This window comes from Centrocercus urophasianus, unplaced genomic scaffold (genome assembly GCF_019232065.1).
Source record: "Centrocercus urophasianus isolate 14NV4802_14NV808 unplaced genomic scaffold, USGS_Curo_1.0 seq_16, whole genome shotgun sequence".
Taxonomy (NCBI): Eukaryota; Metazoa; Chordata; class Aves; order Galliformes; family Phasianidae; genus Centrocercus; species Centrocercus urophasianus.
The window spans coordinates 1391895-1415155 of NW_024884711.1; the positions used below are offsets into that span (position 1 = coordinate 1391895).

The 23261-nt window shown below is 37.1% G+C and overlaps 1 protein-coding gene across 1 annotated transcript in view; it reads left to right on the forward strand.

The window, feature by feature from the left end:
- The window catches only part of BBS9 (Bardet-Biedl syndrome 9), a 271708-nt gene extending 250615 nt beyond the window's left edge, over positions 1-21093 (forward strand). The window contains exon 22 of the mRNA XM_042817230.1: positions 19232-21093. Within this exon, the coding sequence (XP_042673164.1) occupies positions 19232-19272 (41 nt within the window). The 3' untranslated portion in view covers positions 19273-21093. The remainder of the gene's footprint in view (positions 1-19231) is intronic.
- Positions 21094-23261: the final 2168 nt, after the last annotated feature.

Here is a 23261-nt window from a genome sequence, read left to right on the forward strand (position 1 = left end):
GAACATGAGTTACATCCATGTAATGTCTGAAAAAAAATCTGTTAATTCCTTAAATTTTGTATTTCAGGGCTATTTTTATTCCTGTGCATATATTCATATTGAAGGAAAGCAGTGGAATTCTAGCTTCAAGTTTTGAGACCTCTTCCCAGATTAATTTTCTTTATATTCCAGAAATAACTGGCCTCTGGGTCACTGGTTTTGAATGAATTTCCTCTTTATTTACACAGCCATCCTTAAATTTGGTTTTCTATTTCAGTGATGGAACAAATCTTTCTTATTGTTTGAAAGAGTTCAGCGGATGCTTCAAACCAGAAATATGGGCTTAACTGGCAACCAACCTGACCTGTGGCTTAGGTACCAGAGATTATATTGCCTCAGCCTCTAGCCTTTTTGGTCACAAACTGCATAGTGTGCAATATTCTTGCTGTTACTTGTGGGAGATTGTTTATTTTTATTTTTCCAAATCAAATACAAACCAGGTGGTGAAAGGCTAAATAGCTAAACTACAGTCAGGAAGTGGTTAGAAACAAAGCAACAGTAGCCTGTTGTTTCTCAGCTGGATGACCGGATTGAGGGACCCAGACCCAATGTCTGTATTTTTGAATTGTGAAGCCTCTGCCTTTAGTAATGCTACCTTCTGCATAGCAGCTGACAGGAATGGCCTTAGGGCTAGAGTCTTTGGTAAAAGATGACATAGAAGTGGATATAACTGTGCTCCTGGTATTGTTCTTACTTTGTTGATGGACGTTATATTTTTCTGAAATTTAATGTTTGCACCATGAATGCTGCTGCCTCTGGTCAGCCAGAGCCCCACAAATCTGGCTGAAGATTTCATCACCAGCCACTGTCTTTTGTCAGTGCCCTCCATCAGACGTGGCAGAGATGCCCCCGTATTTCAGAAACAGCATTGAACAGTGCTCTTCCCTTTCCCTCTTACATCACAGCAACTTTGTGCAGCTACGTTTCCATACGGCCTGTATTCCTACCATGTGGGCTGAAAGGGTGTTTTTAGGACACTGCAGAAATGCCCAGTTTATCTTCATCTTCCCACAGAATGCCTTTCTGAGCTGAGAATTTCTTGAGAGAGAAGCTTATTCCACCCTTGTTACTGTGTTATGACAGTAAAGCTGAAGGTTTCTGGGGAAATGTTTGCTAGTGCTTTCTACTGCAGAAAGCACCCATCTTCATCAGCAGAAACCTTTCCAGTGTAAAATTCCAATGTGCAGAGTACAAATTTATAGCTTATAAAACTCAGATTCACTTTGCCAGGACCCTCAGCATCTCCACTCCATTATGACTGACATATAGCATGTGACTGAGTTCCCATTCCATCCAGAGAAGCAAATTTGTTTTTAAAAAATGTACTGTTATTTTGTAATGAAAACGATCTGGCAGTTGAACAACTTATTAAAGCAAAGTTTTATGCATAAAGAGAGTCATCTGGCTTTCAAACATATTAAAAAAAAAATAAGAGATAAGTCCACCAGACTATTACGTGTCCTGTAGAGAAAAATCTGCTGAAGCTAAATGTGCATTTTTGTCTCCTTAGTTCCATAAGCAGTCTCTGACAAGTGGGAAAACTATCTGTGCTGCCTATAGTTTGTTCAGATACGTACTTCACCAAGATTTAATCCTTCTAAGTACTGACAAATTGAACTCACTATCAAAGCAGTGACAATTTCAGTGGACAATGTGCGTTGGATTCAAGATCATTATCTCATACTTTGTATGACACTAGACATGAGATAAGTGATCTGTAATGTGCATATTACAGCTACTTTTTACTTCCTCTTTTGTTTTGTTTGATTTAAAGTACAGATGAACAAAGATAATGATTTTCAAACCAGTGTATTGCACATGTACACAGCTGGAAAAAAAATTGGAACTAGAAATAAAGGGCAAACTTTGAGCAAAGAGGTATAACTTCCTTAGAGATGTGTTCCATTCTTCGCTTTAAGTTTTTACATCAAAAAGCTCAACTTGAAATTAAGGGCTTGTTGAGTAAATTACTGGGTGAAATTCTATATTCTCCCTTATTCCAGACATCTGACTAGATGGTTGTACTGAGATCATCACAGTCTAAGCCCTTCCGTTCTCTTAAATCTGTGAGCAGCAGAAGATTGCTGGCATATGTTTTAACGTTACCATATTGCTTTTTCTTAACTGGTGTGCCCCATTAAGGTGTAGCACTATAAAGGTTGCTTAATAATACCCAGGATTCCTTTAAAATAGTGGAATTGTGCACAATTCAGCTCCAACAGTGTTTTCTGCATGCTGTACATTCCCATCAGAGAGTTTCCCCACCACAGAGGTGCCCTGTGTTTAGTGTGCCTGTGTCAGATGCATAGCTGTGCCTTCCTTCCCTGCTGCTCCAACAAAGCCTTGCTGTGGTGCTGCAATCTGAGGTTGTGTGGTGCCTGACAGAATCTCTCTCTTCCTTGTGCTTGTGAAGCTGAGGTTTCCCAATCAGTACTTCATCCAGAACTATATATTTTTAAAAATCTCCTGATGATTTCATCTTGAAAATGTGCACCTGTTTTTACACGTCCTTATTTAAAAGTGTTCACTCTAAGGATTCCTTTTCTTTCCATTATTCAGTCTCTTCTTGTCACCCTTTTTTTTTTTTTACAACCAGGGTATTTTTTTCAGAGATAGTGAATTTAATTCACCTTTTAAAAATTACATTGGCTTTTTGACACGTGGCATTTAATAAAATAAATGAGTGGTGAAAGACATAATTGCTGTTCTATTCAAATTTAATGCAAACCTCTAAAATAACAATGCTTGGTTATGGATGTTTCTCCAAGCTGAGTATATAACTCAATGTCAGGATGTGAGCTTTTGATTTTGAGGATGTGGATTCTCAACAATTACTCATTGGAAGCTACTCTGTTTAGCAGGAGGCCAAGCAGAATATGCACATATTGTTATTTGACACAAAATTGAACGTATTTAAATGGGGTATTTGGATTTTCTGAACAGAATTCTCCTAGAATTATAACTTCAAAATATCCAATCATTTCATATCTAAGAAATATTTTCATTTTTTAACCTTCTTTGAAACCTTGAATCAACATAATATTGGCATTTTGTTCTTCTCTCCATGCCCTTGCTGAACCCACATGGCCAATTTCTGTTGCATTTAAAAGAGAGAGACATATCTCAGAAAATAATTTCATAGAAATATTATGGAAGTTGTCAAGTGATAGTAAAGGAAAAGTTCAGATTTCTAGGGGAAAATTTCAAACATGAATGTAATAGTTATCTGTTCTGTTTGATGTGGTCTTGTGTAAGCACAGCCTTACCTCAAAACCAGCCTAATTTGTGAATCTTGCTCAGGAGGAAATCAGTTGGCTTGAAGGGCAGCTGAGGGTACTGTGAGGTGAGATGAGGGCACATAGGTGGATTTAGTTGGACAAACTGTGGGAGAAGGAGCATGCAAATCTCTGAAAGAAACACATAGGAAAACCTGACCATTCTTTCCGTTGTTCCTCATAACCACAATTCATTTTACAGAGACATTGCCAATATGACACTTCCTGAAAAGGCTCATTTTAAAAAAATATTATTTTCTGCACTTTGATACAGCTGGGAATGAAAACGTGATAAAATCAAACCTTTTCCATAAAGCAATCATTCAACTTTCGTGAGTTGTAATCACAGACCAAAAAAAAAAAAATAGAAAAAAGGTGCCCAATTTCATTACCTTGCAGCCTCTCTATCCTTCAGAGTTACATAAGGACCTGAAAAGAAGTGCTTCTGCAGACATAGGTGACAGTTCCACTCCTTGGCAAACACAATTTCAAAAGAAAGCTGTTTGTACTCTCACTCTCCATTTTATTGTTTGATAGCAGCCAGGAGCCAAATTTAAAAAATGATTGAGAAAATAGATACTGTGAGAATGAAGGAATGAAAGGTGCCAGAAAATTAACTCATCATTTAATACTTCAATCTGTTTCAAGTTGATTTATAGTTTTTATTTTATCTGAACAAGTTCAGCTATCAGAAGATTTACCTTGTAAACTCTTGCTTTATCTTTGTTTCTCTTTCTCTCTGCTACAATTCAACATGATGAGATGCAAGTTGCCCTTTTATCTTCTTCTTACATTTAAATTAGCAAAAAATGAATGGGGTAAAAGTTTTATTTCTGACTTGTTAATCTTTAATGAATGTAAAGGATGATGCTATCTACTGTTTACAGTGTTAAAGAAAATGGTCTAAGGAGTGTCTTCCAGCTATCAGATCAAATATAAGTAATAGCGACAGTGCAGAATTTGGCAGAGTGAACACACATACGTATCTACATGATTATCTAATTATGTGCTGTCATGTGGGCATATTTATGTCTTGAGTTTTAATTTCAACTGTAGCATCCTCTAAGATTTCACCAAGAATATAAGAAATTAGAAACTGCTGATTTCACAAAGTTTTTAATTCTCTTTACTTATAGATAACGTCTACTTGTCGAGTAGAAATAATACAAGTAGAGCACAGCTCACTGAGAAAGTGAGCTCAGTGTCCTCAGTTTTATCCAAATGGTACAACTTGTTTTTTGATGCAATTGAGTGGCCTTGATTTAAGAGAAGTACAAAACTGAATGAGCATAGAGGCCTTATTACTTGTTAGTGAGCTGAACTATATGCTCAGAATGATGAGAAGCCCTTGTGGTGCTTCCCACCTGCTTCCAATTGCGCTGCTTTTATAAGCATTGGCTTTGCAGTAAAAAACTCTCCTAGAGAAATTCTGTTCTTTCACGTTATGTATACTTGAAAGGCTGCATACTTCTGCCTTTCACCTTCATTAATTGCGTAGACAAAAGTTGGGTACATTTTATAAAAAACATTAATAAAAATATATTGCTTGCAGTCTTCTGCTGTCTTAAATATAACTTTTTTTCAGGAAAGAGAAAAGTGAGATATTTTGTCCTCGGTAGATAGAGTGGTCAGGACCCCAAGTGTGTTAATTTGCAAGAAGAGTTTGGACAGCACTTTCAGATACATGGTGAAAAGCTTAGGTTGATCCTCATGGGTCCCTTCCAGATGAGGATATTCTGTGACTTTATGGCTCTCAAATCCTTTGTTATGTTGTATCTTACTCTTGTGTTTTTGCTATTGACCAAAACCTACTTTTAAGGGGAAGTGTGTTTGTTTTTTTCTCTGTCTAATGTTAATGACTGCTTGGTAAATGTTGACTTTTGGGTGTGAGAAGTCTTAAATAAGTTATGAATTCAGTTCTTCTAAGTTCTAATGATATGACGAGGGATCAAATTCACGTGTTAGGAAAGAGGTCATTCCAATCCATGGAAAGCATTATTTTTATTGAAAATACATGATCAGTTTTCCATTCGAAAGATATTTACAAAACGGGACTCATTCACCAATTGGAAAGTACTAGCTCAGAGACAAGATTTAGTGAGGGCATAACCATAAATCCTCAGTCTGATATGGCTGATACTCAGCTCAGAAACATTGAGCACGGTAACCTGATTTTGATGGCTTTGAAACTAGCACAGTGTTTGTAAAGGAGCTGTTAAATTTCTACCCTGTGCTCAATGTGCAGCTCTGTCTTGGAACTAAAGTTATACTACACTGACTGGGCATTTTAGGTGGCTTTAGCCTGATCTGGGGTTAAAGAAATAAAGTGCGAATTAAGTGCAGTTATCAAATACTCAGTCAAACAAAGAAAATAAGGCTTTCTTTTCATATGGTCTTGCCTGGTTCAGATGTGCCAGAGGAGGAACTTAAGTATTACGGGTGTTGAAAATAACTCCTAAGGCAGAAGCCAATGCTAATAAACAGTTTTGGAAGTATTGTGAAAGGTTTAAGTATAGTCTGGATTATTGCTATTACTGTGTTAAATCGCAGCAATCAAATAGCCAAGCACTGCTTTGAACGATTAAGTGGAATGACCATCAATGAAAAGCCTTCAGGCTCTGTTGCAGACACAGGGACGGGTGTGACCATGGTCAGAGCTCCCAAATGTTACTTTGGATGCTGTTACAGATACAAAGCAGGCTGTTACATGATATTTCCAGAATCTGGCAGATTTTAGTTGGGTTTGGATATTTTTTATGTACCTTGGCAGGCATGTACAAGCCTGCAGCATTGCTGTACAGCAATTTGCATTAATGGCTGAAGTAACACCTACTGGTGAGGCAGAGGCAATCAGCTACAGGCTGCTGCTGACTTATGACTTCAGTTGACTCATGATCCCAGTGAGTCTTGCAGGTCACTTTTTGCTCCCTCCCTGAGGCCATTGCCAGTACCTGTAATTGTTTGAACACACAGTGATTGAGAAAGAAGAAAGTTGTTGAGAATGTGCACATGCCTTTGAGGAAGATATACAAAAGCCCTGTATTATTTTCTTCAGCTTTAAAATTAAAACTATTTATTCAAATTTATAAAATCTGATGGATTGCAGTGTTAGAGCTTAGTATGTTAAAAGGGCACAGAAGGACCTCACAGAAATCAGTGATTTATTTAAAGCTGTAGCTAGACTTTATTATCCTCCTTCTCTTTACTCTCTTGTGAAAGTGCCTGGATAAGTAAATGAGACTTGAAATTCATTGGGTTTGGGGACTGTCACATGAAGGTGGCATTTCGTATGGGATAAAGGAATTTGTAGATCGGTTTCAAGAGAGTGAATAAAGGTGCAGAACATTTTGGTTCTGAAATTTGGAAGGTAAGAAGTATTTCTAGGAAGTCATTCAAAAAGTCTTGGCTTCCATGGAAGGTGGTGTTGCAGCATCTCAGAAGACAGGTATCTTGGTGTGGCCCAGTTTTGTTTTACAAGCATTCTGTCATTTCATGTGCCATCTCACTCATGATATGTGATAGATAGGAGAATAGCTTATTCTTTTTTAGATCTGTGTTTAGTTAGTTAGTTAGTTAGAAGGGAGGAGACATTATTTTCCATACTACTGCATGAGGACTCGGTCTGGTTGCATATATGGGTTTCTTCAGGCAAATTGTATTTTTTACAGCAGAATTTGAATTCTCCTATGTATTGAAGAAGATGTGGCCAGGTTGTACAGAACAGGTAAACTGTTCTGCCATGTTTAAAGGGACTTTGTTTTCCAAGCTTCTTGGTAGTCCTGCTGCAATGCGTTAAGTGTGGCTAATAATTGGACCTATTTCAAAAGTGCCCATGTCTTGCTTGTGAGAGTAGATGCTCCCCTAAGTGGTGTATCAGACTTTGTGACACATTGGTTTTGCTGTTCACATGCTTTAATGTTTTCTTGTCCTTCATTTAATACTTCTAAAACCATGATTTGATCTTTTCATGCAGAATTGAATGAGTGGCTCTCACACTTTCACAATCATGGATTTCTGCTGGCCCATTTCTTGCAAATGATCCTATCTTTGCACTTCTAGAAAGAACTGCAAGATTTATGTTTATTTTCCTGTTTAATGTTGTTTCACAGGCTGCAGACCGTGACTTCACGGATGACAAATTGGAAAACTGTTACACAGCATTGAAAGTAAGGGTTAAAAGGCAAGAGTGGTCTGTAATTTAACTCACAGCTTCTCTCAAAGCATCTTACATGTGATGTCAATTGCCATTCGTCCAACAAAATCCCTCATTACAGAAAGAAGAGCAACAACTGCAAATACACTGGGAAAGAGGCAATTGCATACAACATGTTGCAAGATCCTAGCAGCAGACCATGTGGAACTGCCTCTGCCTACATTCTGATAAATCTTCATCTACTGTATTTAAATTTCAATTTTGCTGCAAGAGAATCTGTCTCAATAACTTCTTAACTTTTTTTTTCCCCCCAGACTATCACCTTGAGAGTCTCCAGTAGGGCTTTTGTAGCTCTGTGTGAACTTTGATGTAAAGCTCTCCTGCAGTGAGAGATCAGAAATACCATGTGTAGAAGCAAAGACTCCTTTGAGAACACTTTGGAGACAAAAAAGCATCTGTTTCTTAAGGAAGTACAAGTTAAGCAAATTTGTGTCAAATTAAATGTAATGTGTGATTAGGTATTTCCTTGGATGATGTCACTAGGTTCTTTTTAGAAGGGACAGAGGAAAGAATGATACACAAAGTATTATTTAGGAAAGCATTTAAGGCTGTGCTTGGATTCTTTGTTGGGAAAGTGCTTAGGCATACACCCAGCTAATATCATTATTTTCAACACACTACTGATATGTTTAATTCTGCTGATCTCAGTTGATGATATGCTTCAATGATTGGAGTCAGCTTTCTGAACTGGAATTGCAGCTGATTCATTCAGTATTGTTCATAAGGGATTGACTGCTCTCCCAGTGAGTAAACAAGAGTCTAACAGCTCTGGCCTATGAGCTGCTAAGTAGGAATAGATTTATGTTGTTGAGGAAGTGTTTCACTGACTTGAAGGTGGCTTGTGAAAATGTGAATGTCTGCCTTCTTGGGGATATTGCTTACGTAAATAAGAACAAATAATAGTGGCCTAGATGCTGTCTCCAACCATAGATTTGTGAGCGTTATCTGTATCAGGTATGGAAGAACAGCATTAATTTGGGTATAAAGAAGAATGTTGAGATTCCACTGGCAGGCATGTTACCTTCAAGCGTGACTGAACTGTCTTCACTTTGTCTCAAGTGGATGAGAACAAGACTAAAGCAGCCCCAAAAGTGGCTCTTTCTCTGCTATACAGCTATTACTGCTGAGTCTAGAAAACCTGACTTTCAGACTTCAAAAGAGATCTTTTCTGGGGGCATTAATTGGTAATAATTGGTAACGTTGTGCTGCTCATATCATAATAAAATAGGAAATCAACTAACAGCTTAAAAACTTACAGTGAAAATTAGGCTCCGCTTCTGCAATTGTGTACATGTTTGAGGACTCCCTAAGCTTAGTGAAATTACTTATACGTAGCTGCAGCATTTGCAGTATCTGATCTTAAATATATATTACTATTAAAAATAACTTTCTGTGGCATTACACTTTAACTGTGTTGGAATGTGACTTTTCATTTCTAAACATTCTAAGCTGCTGATTTAAATTGGAGTTGGACTCGATGATCCTTGTGGGCCAATTCCAACTCAGGATATTCTAAACTTCTTCCGAAGTTGGAAAGAACTGCGATGTGATTGACGAATTGAAACACTGCACAACAAAGGATTCCTTTCTCACTATATTCCAGTGTATTTTCTGGAAATTGTTTACCACCTTACAACTCCTCTCCTCTTCTCAAAGTATCTCTTTGCATCTGTAGTTTGGTTCAGCCACTCCACCTTATTGATAATATGTAGATAATTCTAACTTTATATAACCACCGGAATAAAATTGCTTGCTCTTTGCTAGCATCACTAGAGTTCAGTTCAAGAGGAAGCCTGTGATCCAAGGCACTTAGCTGTGTTGCAGTAGGCCAACTCATTTATAGGAAGCCAAATTTCTTATTTTCAGCATTGTGCTTTCAGAGGACGGTAACTTGAATATAACTTTACTGTGGAAATCCCATTGCAGTTTTCTGAACATTTGCAATACTGAATTGCCTGTCTATAAAAGTTCAGCTTGTTTTCCCTGAAGTCACAGAAAATGATGAAAGCTATATTACTCTCCTGCAGTCTGACTATACTTAGTTTTTATTGCTTCCTGAGTGCATGAGAAAATCCATACATTTAAAACTGTTACTTTCATCATTTCAGGCCTTAGTTGGAGGCATGTTGGCTTCCAGCAGTCCTTATGGAGGTGCTAAAAGGCTCAGGCCTGCAAAGTGCTACCCTCTCTCTGGTTCTGCCAATTTTGGTGTGAGCATGGAGGGCTCAGAAATTTCTTGTCGTTGTTCAGGAATGCACAGATTTGGGCCTTAATAGGATCATCAAATTTGAGTTACTTTACAGCTTTTGTTGTGAGTACTGAAATTGCCATTCTAGCTACTACTGTGAAGATAACTTGGTAACGGTAGCTAGACATATCCAGGGGCATAGTTTCCATCTGTATTAGACAGGACTGATATCAGTGGAAAAGTAGTAGAAATAAAGATATTTTAGTATAGAAAGCTGTTAAGGCAATTAAGAACATTTACCAGAATGCTTACCAAACTGCTGTCTCATTACGCCTCTACTCCCCAAAAATCATCCTTTGCATTTGCAAAGGTAAGATTTCAGAAAAAAAACAAGCAAGTGTCCAGTTAGACAAGAATTTATCTGTTATTTGAATACAGTCTTTTTTATTTTGTTCTTTTGCTTTTAAGCCAACACTGAGACTTATCGAAAGATTGCACGTGGAAAAAAAACTCGTAGAGAATTTTTTCTCATATAGTGTAGCTTAAAAGGAATGTGTGAAATTCAAGTTTGGAAAGTATTGCACAAAAGTATTATTTTTCCTTTGTTTTTCGTTTCTTTTTTTTTTTTTTTTCCCTCATTTTCCTTCAAAACTGTCTCTTTACTGAACCCTTTCTCCCACAAGACTCCAAAGGAAAAATGACATCAAAGCATAAAATCCTGTTGTATGTTATTTCCAGAAGAATCTGTGGAAATCTTGAATATGATTTTATCATTCTCTCTGTAATGTTCCATTGTTAAAAGGAACATCATACTGATGAGTGTTCAGCTGCTGAATGCTCACTGGTAAGCAAAACTAACGTTTCTTTGAATATTACAAAGCACGTAGGAATCTGTAGCACCTCAGATTTGTGGTATGATAATAGGGATTACAAGTGGAAAACTGTTATATCAGCTTGACCACCTCCTTGACACTGCCAGATAGTTGTCTTCATGGCAGTACTTGGTCTAATTTGCAAATGTCAGAAGTCATATGGCTTCCACCACTTCTCTTGGAAAAATATTTGGTATTAAAGCAAGCTGAATATTCCTTTCCTTGATTCCTTTCCATCTTCTTGATCCTCTTTGGTATCTCTTCATTGCACTAAACAATTCCTAATGTTACTTTGCCTGTAGCTATTTTCTCTTTTGTGTTTTCTGTGGAATCACACAATTACTTGCGCTGTTCTATTTGGATTTTATTCTGTTTTGTTGTATCTTTTTGGTACTGAGAAACCATGGGCTTATATGTACTGTTCTCTGGAGACAATAAAGAAAATCTCTACTGGAGAAAGTCATGTTTACATAACTTATTCTGTGACTATAGAAGTTATACTTGCAACAGAAGCACAGTAGGTCCTAAATAGAAGTAGTAGGTCATAAACACTTGCCTGTATCAGCCTCATTATTCATAAAAAAGATTCTGTGATGTTTTTTTTTCCCCATATAAATCTAGAATACTTCTTAATCCACACTTTTTCTGAAGTTGATGTTGGACAAAGCCTAATATACTTTGCTTGTACATTTGTTGAAAGCTTCATTATGGCAATTATATCATGAATGAAGGATAACTGTACTGCTTTGACTTAAGACAGAGGCACATGTAACAAGAGTAGAGCACTGTGAATGCTTTTTTAAAAAACTCTGACTAAATCATAACATTAGAAAACGTGTTATTTTGTGACAACCTCCAAAGATTCATTTAGTTCTCTCTTTTTCTCCTGGAACGAAGTATTTAGCCTAGATTTGTGATCTGTTAACTGTAGAGGAAAAAACGAAAAAAAAAGAAAGAAAATTGGAGGAGTTTATTTACAATACTTCAGTGTGAAATGAAAATCCAAAAGATTTTGGAAATCTGAAAAGTGCTTAAAGAATTTACAGTTTTACAGCCAAATTGATCTGGCAAATTCAGCAGGAATGTGACATATGGCTTGTGTGACCTACATCTGCATCTTTCAAAGTGAAATATCTCAGCTGAAAAGTTTGCTTAATATTAGCTGAAGTTACAGAGGTAGATGATGAGTGATGATATTATCAGGGAGACTGTAGGTCTTCAGATGTCAATTATGAATGTGATCAGCCTGTAGAGTAGAATGTATCTGTAATTTTTGTGACTCATACCATGAAGAATCTTGGGTCTTCCTGCAGACTGTTGCTGGGTGGTAGATTCCCTGCCATTCATATGAAAATGGTGGAAAATCTTGCCCTAGAGCTAACTTACTCCTGGTGTTTTGCCTATCTGTCATGGTGATTACTTGTGTGGGAAAAAAAAAGGTTTTGTTAATAGTCAGCTGTCCAATCTGTCTGTCTGAGAAGTCAACAGAACAGCACAGCGAATCAAGCAGGCAGAAGATCAGCCACTATGGCATTACTTCTCCCCACTAAAAAGCAAAGAATTCCATCTATGCTAAGAAAGACTCTGGTTTTAATATAGTTTAATCCATCAAACCTTAATGTACATAGCCCAAATGTATATATTGTTTTCTGACAGTAAATTATGAAAGAGACAACGTTTCTGAAATACTTGGTAGGATTTTTGTTAGCAGGTCACGCATGGTAAGATATAAACCTAATGAAGAATAAATTTAAGCATTGACATTTGTGTGGCCATAATTAAGTTTTAGTTTTTTCTTGTGACTTAGTTTTTTCTTTGCCTTAGAATTCACTGGATTACTGTACTGCCCTAACATAAGCTGGTAGCTAATTAGAAAGAACAGAGATTTGGCCACCGAGGGGCAAACTCATTTTTAGGGATTCACTTCCCAGCAAGAAATAATCTGTTCAGGCTGAATTGCAAATGTGATTATCTTTAAGTGAAAACAATATATTCTCTAAAACAATTTACAAGTTTTCATAGAAAAATACCAAAGATTTGGTAGCTGACTGTGATAAGCCAGGCGTTTGGAGAAAATAGGCACCTTTCAGTCAAAATTTGGTCTTCACTGAAAATGCATTTCCCTCACTAATGACCAATTACTTTACTTCACGACAGATGAAATGCTTTTTACACAATTTGTCTCCCTGCAAGCACATTCAGTTTGATTTGTAATAATCTTTGGATGATTATTTTTTTTTCCCTAGTTGTTCCTGAATGGAGTTCAGAACACTGTTATTAGAGGGCTGCTTAGAAAGCTCTACATTACTTCAACCTGGCCATCATCCCATTCCTCTAGTTCTTCTTTCCATGTTGATAGCTATGAACATAAGCTAGATCCTTTTTTAGAATATGCTTATTCCCAGTTTAATATTTCATATATACACACATATATAAATATTTGTGTATACATATATACGTGAATAAATAAGCTAAAAAAAAATCACCATGGTTATTAGAAAAAGAACTTTGTTCCTTGGGAATTTTTGGTAATGTTCCTGGTTGTTTTTCCCAGTGTTCATGTTTTGTAATTTTACAGTAGATAGATTTCATGTGTATTGGGCATTCTCCAAATATAAAGCAGAAAGATGTGAAGAAAGTACAGAAATGTACAGCATTATATAAATATAGGAGTCTGAACTCTTAACCATTTACAGCTTGAGTACTTTAGTAGTCCTAAGATCTGTGACCTGCTGCAGACCTCTTTACCTTTTCCAAAACAGATGGGCAATAATTCAATCTACTTGTTTATTCCTGCTGGCAGCTCTAATGCTTTTTGGGTGATGTGGTTCTCGATGGAAAACTTTGTATTAGAGATGTGTATGGATATATGTGTGTACAAGAGAAGATGTAATAAAAGTTTAAGGTGTCATTATTGAACAACACAAGCACACCATCATTATTCATTACCAGGATAAAGTTAATGAGAGGACAGCTTAGTTGCTCTACTTCAGAAAATAAAGAAATAAAAGGGTTTTACCAAGTTACTGTAACCTTCCCTAATGTGTCCCTTTTCACACTCAGCCTGAATGGCAATAATGCCCATGTCTGTAGAATCTCCATTGAGGATTACAGCCTAGGGTCACAGATGCTCCAGAACTTTGTGAAGTGCTTACAAGTAAATAAAAAAATAATAATTCATGAGCATTTGTTAAATGTTGACATTGTTGTTACCTGTTGCCTCCTTGGTGCTTGTTATCTCCCTTGTGTCGCACAGCTATTACGTGTTACACTGCAATTACATGTCAGAATTAAGTCAGAACGACGAAAGAACATTTTAGCAAGGTTTATAAACACTGTTAAACTCAAGGTAAGGGCTGCCGTGCTGTTTCACAGCAGTTTGGAAACTGAGCTGATACTAACTTTGTGTAAATTGTACCTGTTGTATTGCAGTTAGTAGGGGACATATTGAAAAGAGAGTGATGGAAACTGCTGTCTCACAGTACCCATCCTGTGGTGTATATAGCCCCTAAGGACAAAGAAGAGTTCATGGAATGGACTCCTTGCTTTCAGGCACACTTGCTAAATGAAAAGCAAATTTCTTTTATTTACCCAGTTCTTTAATGAATGACTCAGTTCATGCTTCCCACTCATTTGTCTACCATCACTCCCCTTTCAGATTCAAAAGTCTGATCATTTCAAAAGCATGTATGCAGTGATCAGTGGCTCACTGGTGGCTTGAGAGGGAACGGTAGAGCTCACTTTCAGTTTATTATTCCACAGAAAGTGGTATCAAACACTGATCAAGTCCAATTTCTCATGTAAGAATACACTTTAGGAAAGTTTGTAGCTTGTCCATCATGATCAATCTTCAGCACTGCATTAAAGTCAGTGGTTTCACACTAATCCCTTTTGCACTCCAGGCTAAATTGGGACAAGCAAGATATTGTTACGTTCTTAAACTTTCTGAAAAGCCTTTTGGATCGTGTCCATAGAATAAAGATCACATGCTAAGAAAAAGGAAGCTGTATATACTTTCTCAGGCAGTTTATAATGTTAATCACGATTATTAGCAGTGAGAAGATGGCATTCTGAGAAGAAAATTATGATTTCTGGAAACATGACTTGAAGGTGCTAGGAAAAATCTGTCTTTTGTTAACACACACACACACACAAAAAGCAAAAAGAGCTATTCAGTTTGGCCATTTGGAACATCTAGTTTTGCATCCAAAATTTTATGAAGAAGTTACTTGAAAACTGTAGTTTCTTTTAAAGCTGTTTTATGTCTGATCTACAAATAGCAAAATTACCCGTCAGGCCATGAGATGGGGTGTTTTTTTCCTCTTTTCTTTTTGGTGGGAAGAGCTGAAGAAAGTGGTGCCTCCCTTCTCTTAATCTGAACTCAAAATAACTTTTTGTTCTCTTGTTTTAACAGCCCTTTTTCTGAGTCACTGTATGGAAGAGAGACTGGGAAGTGTTGAATACCGTAGATTAAATACTTCAAAGCCAACTTTGACTTAGTTGTATGCATGCTTCAGAGTAGACTAATGTACAATAGTATCCAAGAAACTCGGCCAGTAATTCATGAGAGTCCAAAATGTTCTTCTTAGGATGAATCATAGCAGCATAAATGATAGGATTGGAGAAGATCCCTTAGGTCACCCAGTTGAAAGCTGTGTATCTTCTTCACTAATCCCCACTAGGGTTTCTTCTACCCTGTCTTGACAAACCTCTCATATCCTTGACTTATCCACCACCCTAGGTAGTTTCTTCCATTGCCTAATGGTTTAACCTGAACATCTTTAAACCTTACACCATAATGTTTAGTATGAACAATTTATGACTACAGAAAATGATCCTTTTGCCTCCCTTCTGCTCCCTTAATTCCGTCATGCTCAAATATCATCCCTCCTTTTAATTTATTTTATATTTTTTTTTAGTTCCAGGAAGCGTGTTTGGTTTTTTTTCTTCTGTCTTTGCTGTAACTGATTTTCTTTGATCTTTCGGTTTTCAGTTTTCAATGCTCAAAAAATACATTTTGATCTACAAATGAACTTTCTGTGACTCAGTTATACGTAGTATGCATTAAGTCGTGCTTTTTGAGGGGTGAATTGGCATGACTGAAATATTCCATGTCTTTGCTTATAGAAATGACTTTCACAGGGCTGCTAATGTGCTCTGACTGAGAAATACACAACATAATTTGAGGATTTTATGAACTGGATAAAGGTAGACTCTATTTTTAGCTTGAGATACATGCAATCTCATGTTATTAATCAGGCATCAATTTAATCACGTGCTTTAAATTTTGAAAACTTATCTCCAAAAACTCTAGGGGTTGCCTACTGCACAAGGGTTAAAGTTTTTTATGGTTATTTCCAAAAGCACTGTTTCCCAGTTTGTAACTGTGGAGGTATAAACCCTTTAATATACATTTATATATAATATACTATATAATATACTATATAACATACTGTGCGTCCTGTTGGGATTTTTGTATTATCTCTAAAATGAAATACTTAGGTCTTTCTAATGGGAAATATGGAAGTAAAATGATAAGATAAAGGCTTTTATTTTATTTATTTATTTATTTATTTAATTTCCTGTTGAAATGAGATGGAGGAGCCTTCATCTACAGAATTTTTAATTTTATACCAGGTATTTGTTCAGTTCTGCCTAAGCTTGTCAGGATAAACTGATGAGAAACCTCTCTGATATTAGTCATGCTACAAATAGCATATTTGTAGTTCAAATAATGTGAAATTTATGTTGTTCTCCTGGCTGACTAATAAATGCTGCATATTGAAAAATACAGGGTAGAGGTGGGAAGGCTCATGATCGCAAGCTGTGTTTTCATATTGCCTCCCATTTTAGAGTTACACAATAAAAATTGCTGCAGTCCATACCTCATCTGTCAGTTCATCTCTCCCACAATTTACTCATGTAGGAGTTCTTTGATTGATGCAGCAGTATTCCAGGTTACCTGTAGCTGTGTACAGTGCAGTCAGGCAAAGCTGTGTGAAGCCGAAGTAATTCCTGCTATATTGTGTCAGTTTTGCCAGCCCATGATTACAGCTAACATATCAGGTTTAGCTGATCCACTGTGTTTCCCGGACTTGAAAGTAACCATTCACACTCCTCATTTTGGCACAGCAATTTACAGAAATAGACACAGGAATTATTTGCAAGAAGTCCATGTCATGGAAGTAGCAGTCTGTGAAAGCGGTATGCAGGGTGCTGTTTTATGTCCCCAGTAATGATTTTTGCTTTATAATTTTAGAATTGAATTTTAATTTTTAATCCTATGGCTTCCTTCTACTAAAGGTAAAGATACATTAGGCAATTATAGCCTTTTCACGAAGATTTCTTCTCTCTCAGGATTCTTCAAAGCCTCTCCACTACTTTCTTCCTGTTTATCTCCAAATGTCCTCTAGCTAACATCCTCAGATGTAGTTGTGCACACACTGTGGGCACTGTGTAGTAATACTGTCACTCATCTTGAGGTGTGCAACCCAGTGGGCAGTGCTGACACACAGCTCAGTGCCTTTGGGTCACTTTGGTAAATCTTTGGCCTCTCTCTTTGGGGACAAACAGCTGACATAAGCATACCACTTTTTGCTGTTTCTTCACTATGTGTGTGTCCAGCTTCTCTAAGAGTGTGCAGAAAGCAGTTTGCAAACTCTTCCCTGACTGTAGTGGGAAAGGAAGGCATTCTCCAGTGTATTTTTATGTAGCGCAGAGAGCTGTAAATAGCTGCAGATGTGATTTCAGCAAAGCTACATAGTCAGGAACAGGAACTGAGGGCTCTGCAGTGGCTTCTGTGGTTCTGAATTGCATTGAGCTACGTGGCCCATTTCACTGTGAATGCATGTCTTCTAAGCTCTTTCTACTGTGCTACTTCTGTGGGGCTTTCCTCAGCAAGCATCTGTGTTTGAGATTAGTCCCATAATGTATTTTAAATGGAATCTTATCTTCTCTGAGCCTTGTTAATCTCTCGGGTCCTAGAGCAATAATTCTTTCTCCTCTCCAAAGTGGCTATAGCTCATCAGGGTTTCCTACCTTCCACACATCTCATTATCATGCCACCAACCTCCATCCTCTAGATCATTAATGGAACAACATGGGACCTGCTGCTGTTCCCTTCAGCATCCCAGCATGTGCTGTCTCGTAAGAGTTTGGAACAAAGGAACTGCCATTTGAGGGTTGACCTTTGTAAACCCGTATCAGCTCTTAACATAGTGTTTTGAATTGTCCTTTAAAAAAAAAAACAACAAACTTCAGTAAGGGGGACCTCTGAGTCCCTTGGGGGGCTTGGGCTTCCAGCTGTTGCTTAAATGTTACTGCTTTAGTCTTTTGTATCTTGGCAATTTTATCTTTGATCTGCTCTGTTAGCCTCACTGACGCTTTGCTTCAATCTCAAGGCTTGAGGTAAAATTTGTTTAACTTACCAGCAGCTATGAAAACCATTCGTGCATATGCTGAAATCCCCAAGCACTGAAGGACATTGATAGAGCAAACCAAAAGCTGAAAAATAAAACAAGAGAAAGCAATGTAGATGTTGTTGTTCACCTGGACTTGCTTGGATCTAAATGACAGCAGATGACAGCGTTTAGTTTATTATTATTTTCTTACATGATGTAGATTGTTTGTGATAAATTCTGTGTGAATTCTGTGTGATTATGAAGGCATTTGGGCCTACAGACAATTCAGTGGCCTGTGATCAGAAGACCTGGATAATCAAATTTAATTCTGCTGCTGACCTATTGGATGTGTAGGGATTTAAGCCTCCCGTAGAGATGGCTAAAAGCTGTGTGTTATTTGTATTATTATTCATGTATCATTCGGATATAGTACCAATTTATTTTGGATTGCTTAATGTTAATTATAAAAGGATTTAAGTTAAATAATTTTCAGCCTAAAGTAATAGTGGACATGTAAGAAACTGCTGGGTTAAATAATCACTTTAATTAAGTCATGAAAGTATGTGCATATACAAATTTGCAAGATTATCCACTGTTCCTTTTCTCTGTAGACATTTCAAGCAACTTTATGTGGGTTTCTGCCCACTTTTCTGATTCTTTTAGGCTCATAGTTGCAAAAATTAATATCCAATCCAAGTTGAATTAACCTTTGCACTATACTTGAAAACAAGAAACTCATCCTTTCCTGGTTTAAACCAGAAGTTACCTTCTGTACAGGGGTTTTGCTATTTTCCAGTTTTCCAAAGTCTTAGTTTTATATTAAAACAACTAGTCGTTAATAAGTTTATAGAGAGTAATTTTATACTGTTTTCAATTTGTGTTGCTAATTCCACCTGTGAAAAGATGCAGGCAAAGATGAAGTAGAGAACCACGTGTGTCAGATTGTATGCCTAGTTGTTCTCTGCCATTTTTTCCTCACATTTAAGGGTAGTCCACAATTTTATAAGTTAAAGATGGCATTATCCATTGTATACATAAAGGAGTTGATATGAAATTGCCCTCATTGCCTTAATTTTTATATTCCTAAGCTTGCGAGTTCTTGAATTTGCAAGTTATGATTGTTATCCTGTTTTGCTTGTAATAAATTGTTTCCTCTGGCTATAACCAAAGCTCTTACAAACCAATAATCAACAATAGAATGTATGCAGTTGCCAATTTTTAAGCATCTTCTTTCTCCTTTGTAGGTTTGTCTGAGGATGCAGCAGAGGAAGCTGAAAAGCCATGAAATATGAAGACGACCCTCAGGAGGAATTTCTATCTGATATCAAATGCATTCATAGAGCAGCAGTACCGATCCTTTTCACTCTGTATCAATTAACAGCCTTCAGAAGGAGAGGACTGTGATAATTTATACAAAAATGTTCATTTCTAATCATTTCAGTTGGATCTTCCTGAGAACTGCTAGCATTTTTTCTGTGAGCAAAGCTTACGCACTTACTCAACTGTGGTAGGGATGTTGTGTTAAGTTCTGTGATACATCAGCCCTTCCTAGGGATTCTGTTGATTGATCAAAGACTGTTTACATGTAGTTAAAAGCAACCTTTGTTTCAGGATATGTTTTATCTGTTTTTTAAGATATTCTGAACTATACCTCCCTTTGAGATTATATTAACATTTGCTATATCACAGCTTTGACAAAAGATAACTATCTCTTTTCCTCCTGTACTAACATTCACCATTCCAGACAGCTGAATTCACCACAAGAAGAAAAACTGGTAATCCATCAACTCTTTTTTGGCCCCCCCTCCTCCCCCTCATTGCTTATACAAACTCCTGCTCTCAGGAGATACAGAGTAAAATATGGTTACTGGACGTAAAGGGCAAACCCTTTTGCCATTAACAATGTCACTACTACGTGAATAAAGTTTACACTTTAAGTACCCTGAGCACAGCAACACATGGATCTTTCTATGGTTACCTGTTATTCCTGCTTTTCTTGTGGTTCAGCCTGTTTTAGTTATGGGTTAGATTTTCAAAACTAGCTAGCAGTTTTTGAGTGCCTTAATTTTAATGAATCCAGTTAGAGGGGGCTCAGAGGCTTCTGTTTTTATGAAGTGCAGAGCATTAACATTCTGAAAATCAGGTCCACATGAGGTGCCTGAAATGCAACACCCAACAATGGAGACAAGCCAAACACCCTTGTAAACCTTGGCCTAGGGTTTGGAAGAGTCACACTCATGTCTGACTTCCTGAGGGCAAGCTGAGTGTGGTATCAGAAGAAGATATTTGGAACTGAAAACAAGTGAGACCTGAGTCAAGAGTAAAGACAGACATCTGAACAAGCTCTCTCTTGGCTATTGCTGGTTCATAAGAAATTAGAAGCTGTGTTGTTTTTTTTTTTAGATTACAGATACAGAAAGCACGGCAGGTCTCAGCTTAGTTTCTGCAATGGCATGAGCCGTGTCCACTTCCTGCTCTCCCATTGATTTCATGAACTCTGGTTCTCACCATAGAAAAGGTCCCTCCAACTCACTTTTCTACTGCTTTGGCAAGGGTTGTGATAGTTGCTGTGGTCTGTACAAGACTTGACCTATGGATTAAAAGGAGACCTTTTTCAGGATCTGTTCAGCTTGCAACTTTCATCGCCTTCATATTTACTTTCAACTGTTTTGCGTCCACCCCCAAAACAAAAGCAGTGTGCAACAATTATGGATCTGCTGCTTAATGCTTCGGTCCTATTTGGCTCAAAAAACATGATAAAACCACATTTCAGTGAGCCCTTTTCAACATGCTAGCTATTACATGGAACAAAGTGGACAGGACGCTGGGTAAAGTTTCTGATACCTCTAGAATTGAAGTGATCAGGGCCTCACAATAAAGAAGACTCTTTACCCCAGGAGACCTCAGAAGTTGTAGTGCCAGAATTCTTGCCTCTTTCCCAGGAAGGAAAAACCCTACACCCTACTTGTTATGCGGGGTTTCTGCTGGTTGAATTTCCTTCACTCTGATCCCTCCCCCATGGTCTTTGTCAAGAGGGCAGCATCCAAACCGTTGTCAAGGTATCCTGCTGCGCTGTGAAAATTACCCAATAAAATAATCTCCTGTAGTTTCTGTACACACCTCAATGACCAAAGAAAATCCATGGAGAACTAATCAATTACTGTAGCTATTAGGCTTAAACTTTAACTGTAGATCTTAAATCTTCTTTTGTGAGTGGCTGCTAGGTAATCTAGAAAAATCCTCTCCATTCTACTATATTTTACCCATGCCATGTAAGTGCCATTTTGCTATAGAATCCTGGACCAAAGAATCCTGAGCTATATGTATATGATATTAGCTGGAAAATACACTACTGTGAGAAATATATTACTCTGTCATAATTATAATTGTTGAATGTGATACCAATGCTCAGAGCTGCCTCGAATCATCAGGAATTTAGGGTAAACAAGTGGGCACTCAGGTCAGTTATTTCATACACTCTTGTTTTCTGTCATTTTAACATGTAAGGCTCAGAAGCACTCTTATTTGTCTTTCCTGCTTGATGCTTTGTAAAATGAGGTCGATGAGAATACTGTTACGGAAAGGAGAAAACATGCTGGTAATAAAGAAGAAAAAAAAAGGTAGAACTGACTAGTCATAATGTATGACCTCTTTGTATATTGTGCTAAATTATGGGTTCTGGTAGTATCATCAGGATTTAGGAGAGAAATACAGTTGTTTTGAGTAAAAATCACTTTGTTTTCCCCAATGCCAAATAGTCCAGCTCATTCAAAGCAAGGAAGTAGTTGAAACGTGGTCATTTACACACCAGGCTAGGAGGAAATATTGTAAAGTAATTCTTAGCAGTTTTCAAATGTTGTTTGAATTTTTAAGAAAATTCTTTATGGTTGGGAAAAAAAAAAATCAGGCTGCTTGCTGGGAGTTTCAGAGTTAGAGAGTTGGCCAACCAAAAAATGTAAGGAAACATTGGAAGGTTAGGGGGTCCAAATGTTTGGTTTCCATCAACAGTGTTTCTGAGGCCAAAAAAAAACCATTGCTGACCAACCAAATAATTCTGAACAGGATTTTAGAGAAGTGTCTAATCAACTGTTCAGTTAATTAGAGGATTACAATGTTTTCAGGTAAAGTGGGGTCTGTAGTATAAATGTCATATCTAGAAACCTAGTGTTTTATTCTGCAAAAAGATTGCTCATATAAAAATGTTACTTTCTGAGCTTAAATATGCAGTCTGTTTGAATATTTAGCTATTCAAGGAGACATTTATATTTTTAGTTGGCTCAAAGATAAAAGTTAGTTTTAATTGATTGTTTTATTAATATCAATTTTGGGTACTTATATCTAAAGTGAATTTTGTAATATTTTGAAAACTAAACAGAGTCTTGGCAACTTTTTTATTATATTTGTGCAATAGTGCTTTGAAATGTATTTTCTAAAGTAAGTCCTAACCTAAAATATATGCATTTTATTTTTGTTAAACAGGTAAATGTTTCACAGTCGTTGTTTTCTGAATGCTATTGTATAAGAGAATTTTCTTTCATTTTATTTTCATGGTGTTGAAGTTTAGAAAAACAGATTAAAACAATTACTGCTCTGATGACCAAAATCTGGAAGTTTGGGCTCTGAGGGCTTTTTGGACTTTGAACACAATGCTGAGTTCAGTCCAGGACTGTGTTTTCCAGTCCCAGATTGATTCATCTGTCCAACTATTGTTAAGCACAGAAAAACATGATTCCTTTACTTGCAAGAGGTTGAATTTTGTTTTCATGCTATCTTGTCTTTTCTTCAATGTTTACTGTGCAGACAGTGTTAAGAAATAGGTCTCAGTGTTGTTGTATTGTTTATAAAGAATAGTTCACTACCATAAAAAGAAACTTGCTGAGCAGAGATTGTGTTTGTATGTCAAGTCTTTTCAGCACAAAAAATACAGGTTGTGCACCATGCTTAACAAGTATCTTTCCTTCTTATCACAGGATCTTGTTTGTAAATACTTCAAAAAATTGTTGCAAAGGTACTGCAGAATATATGGCATACTTCTGAAAGCAAACTTCTTTCTTCCTTGTTTGTTTTTAAATTAACCTGGAGTTTTCCATGGCTTTGTTTGTAGTCACCCTTTGCTATCGTGCTGCTTTGTTCATTCACTGCCTCATAGCACAGGATTCCCCCAGTATTTATGTGATATCTTCCTATGCTGTTTGCAGCTGACCTACTTCTTCCTCTGTAACTCAAGGTATGTTTAACTTTGCGTAGTTTCTTGTTTGTATATGAGCCATGATC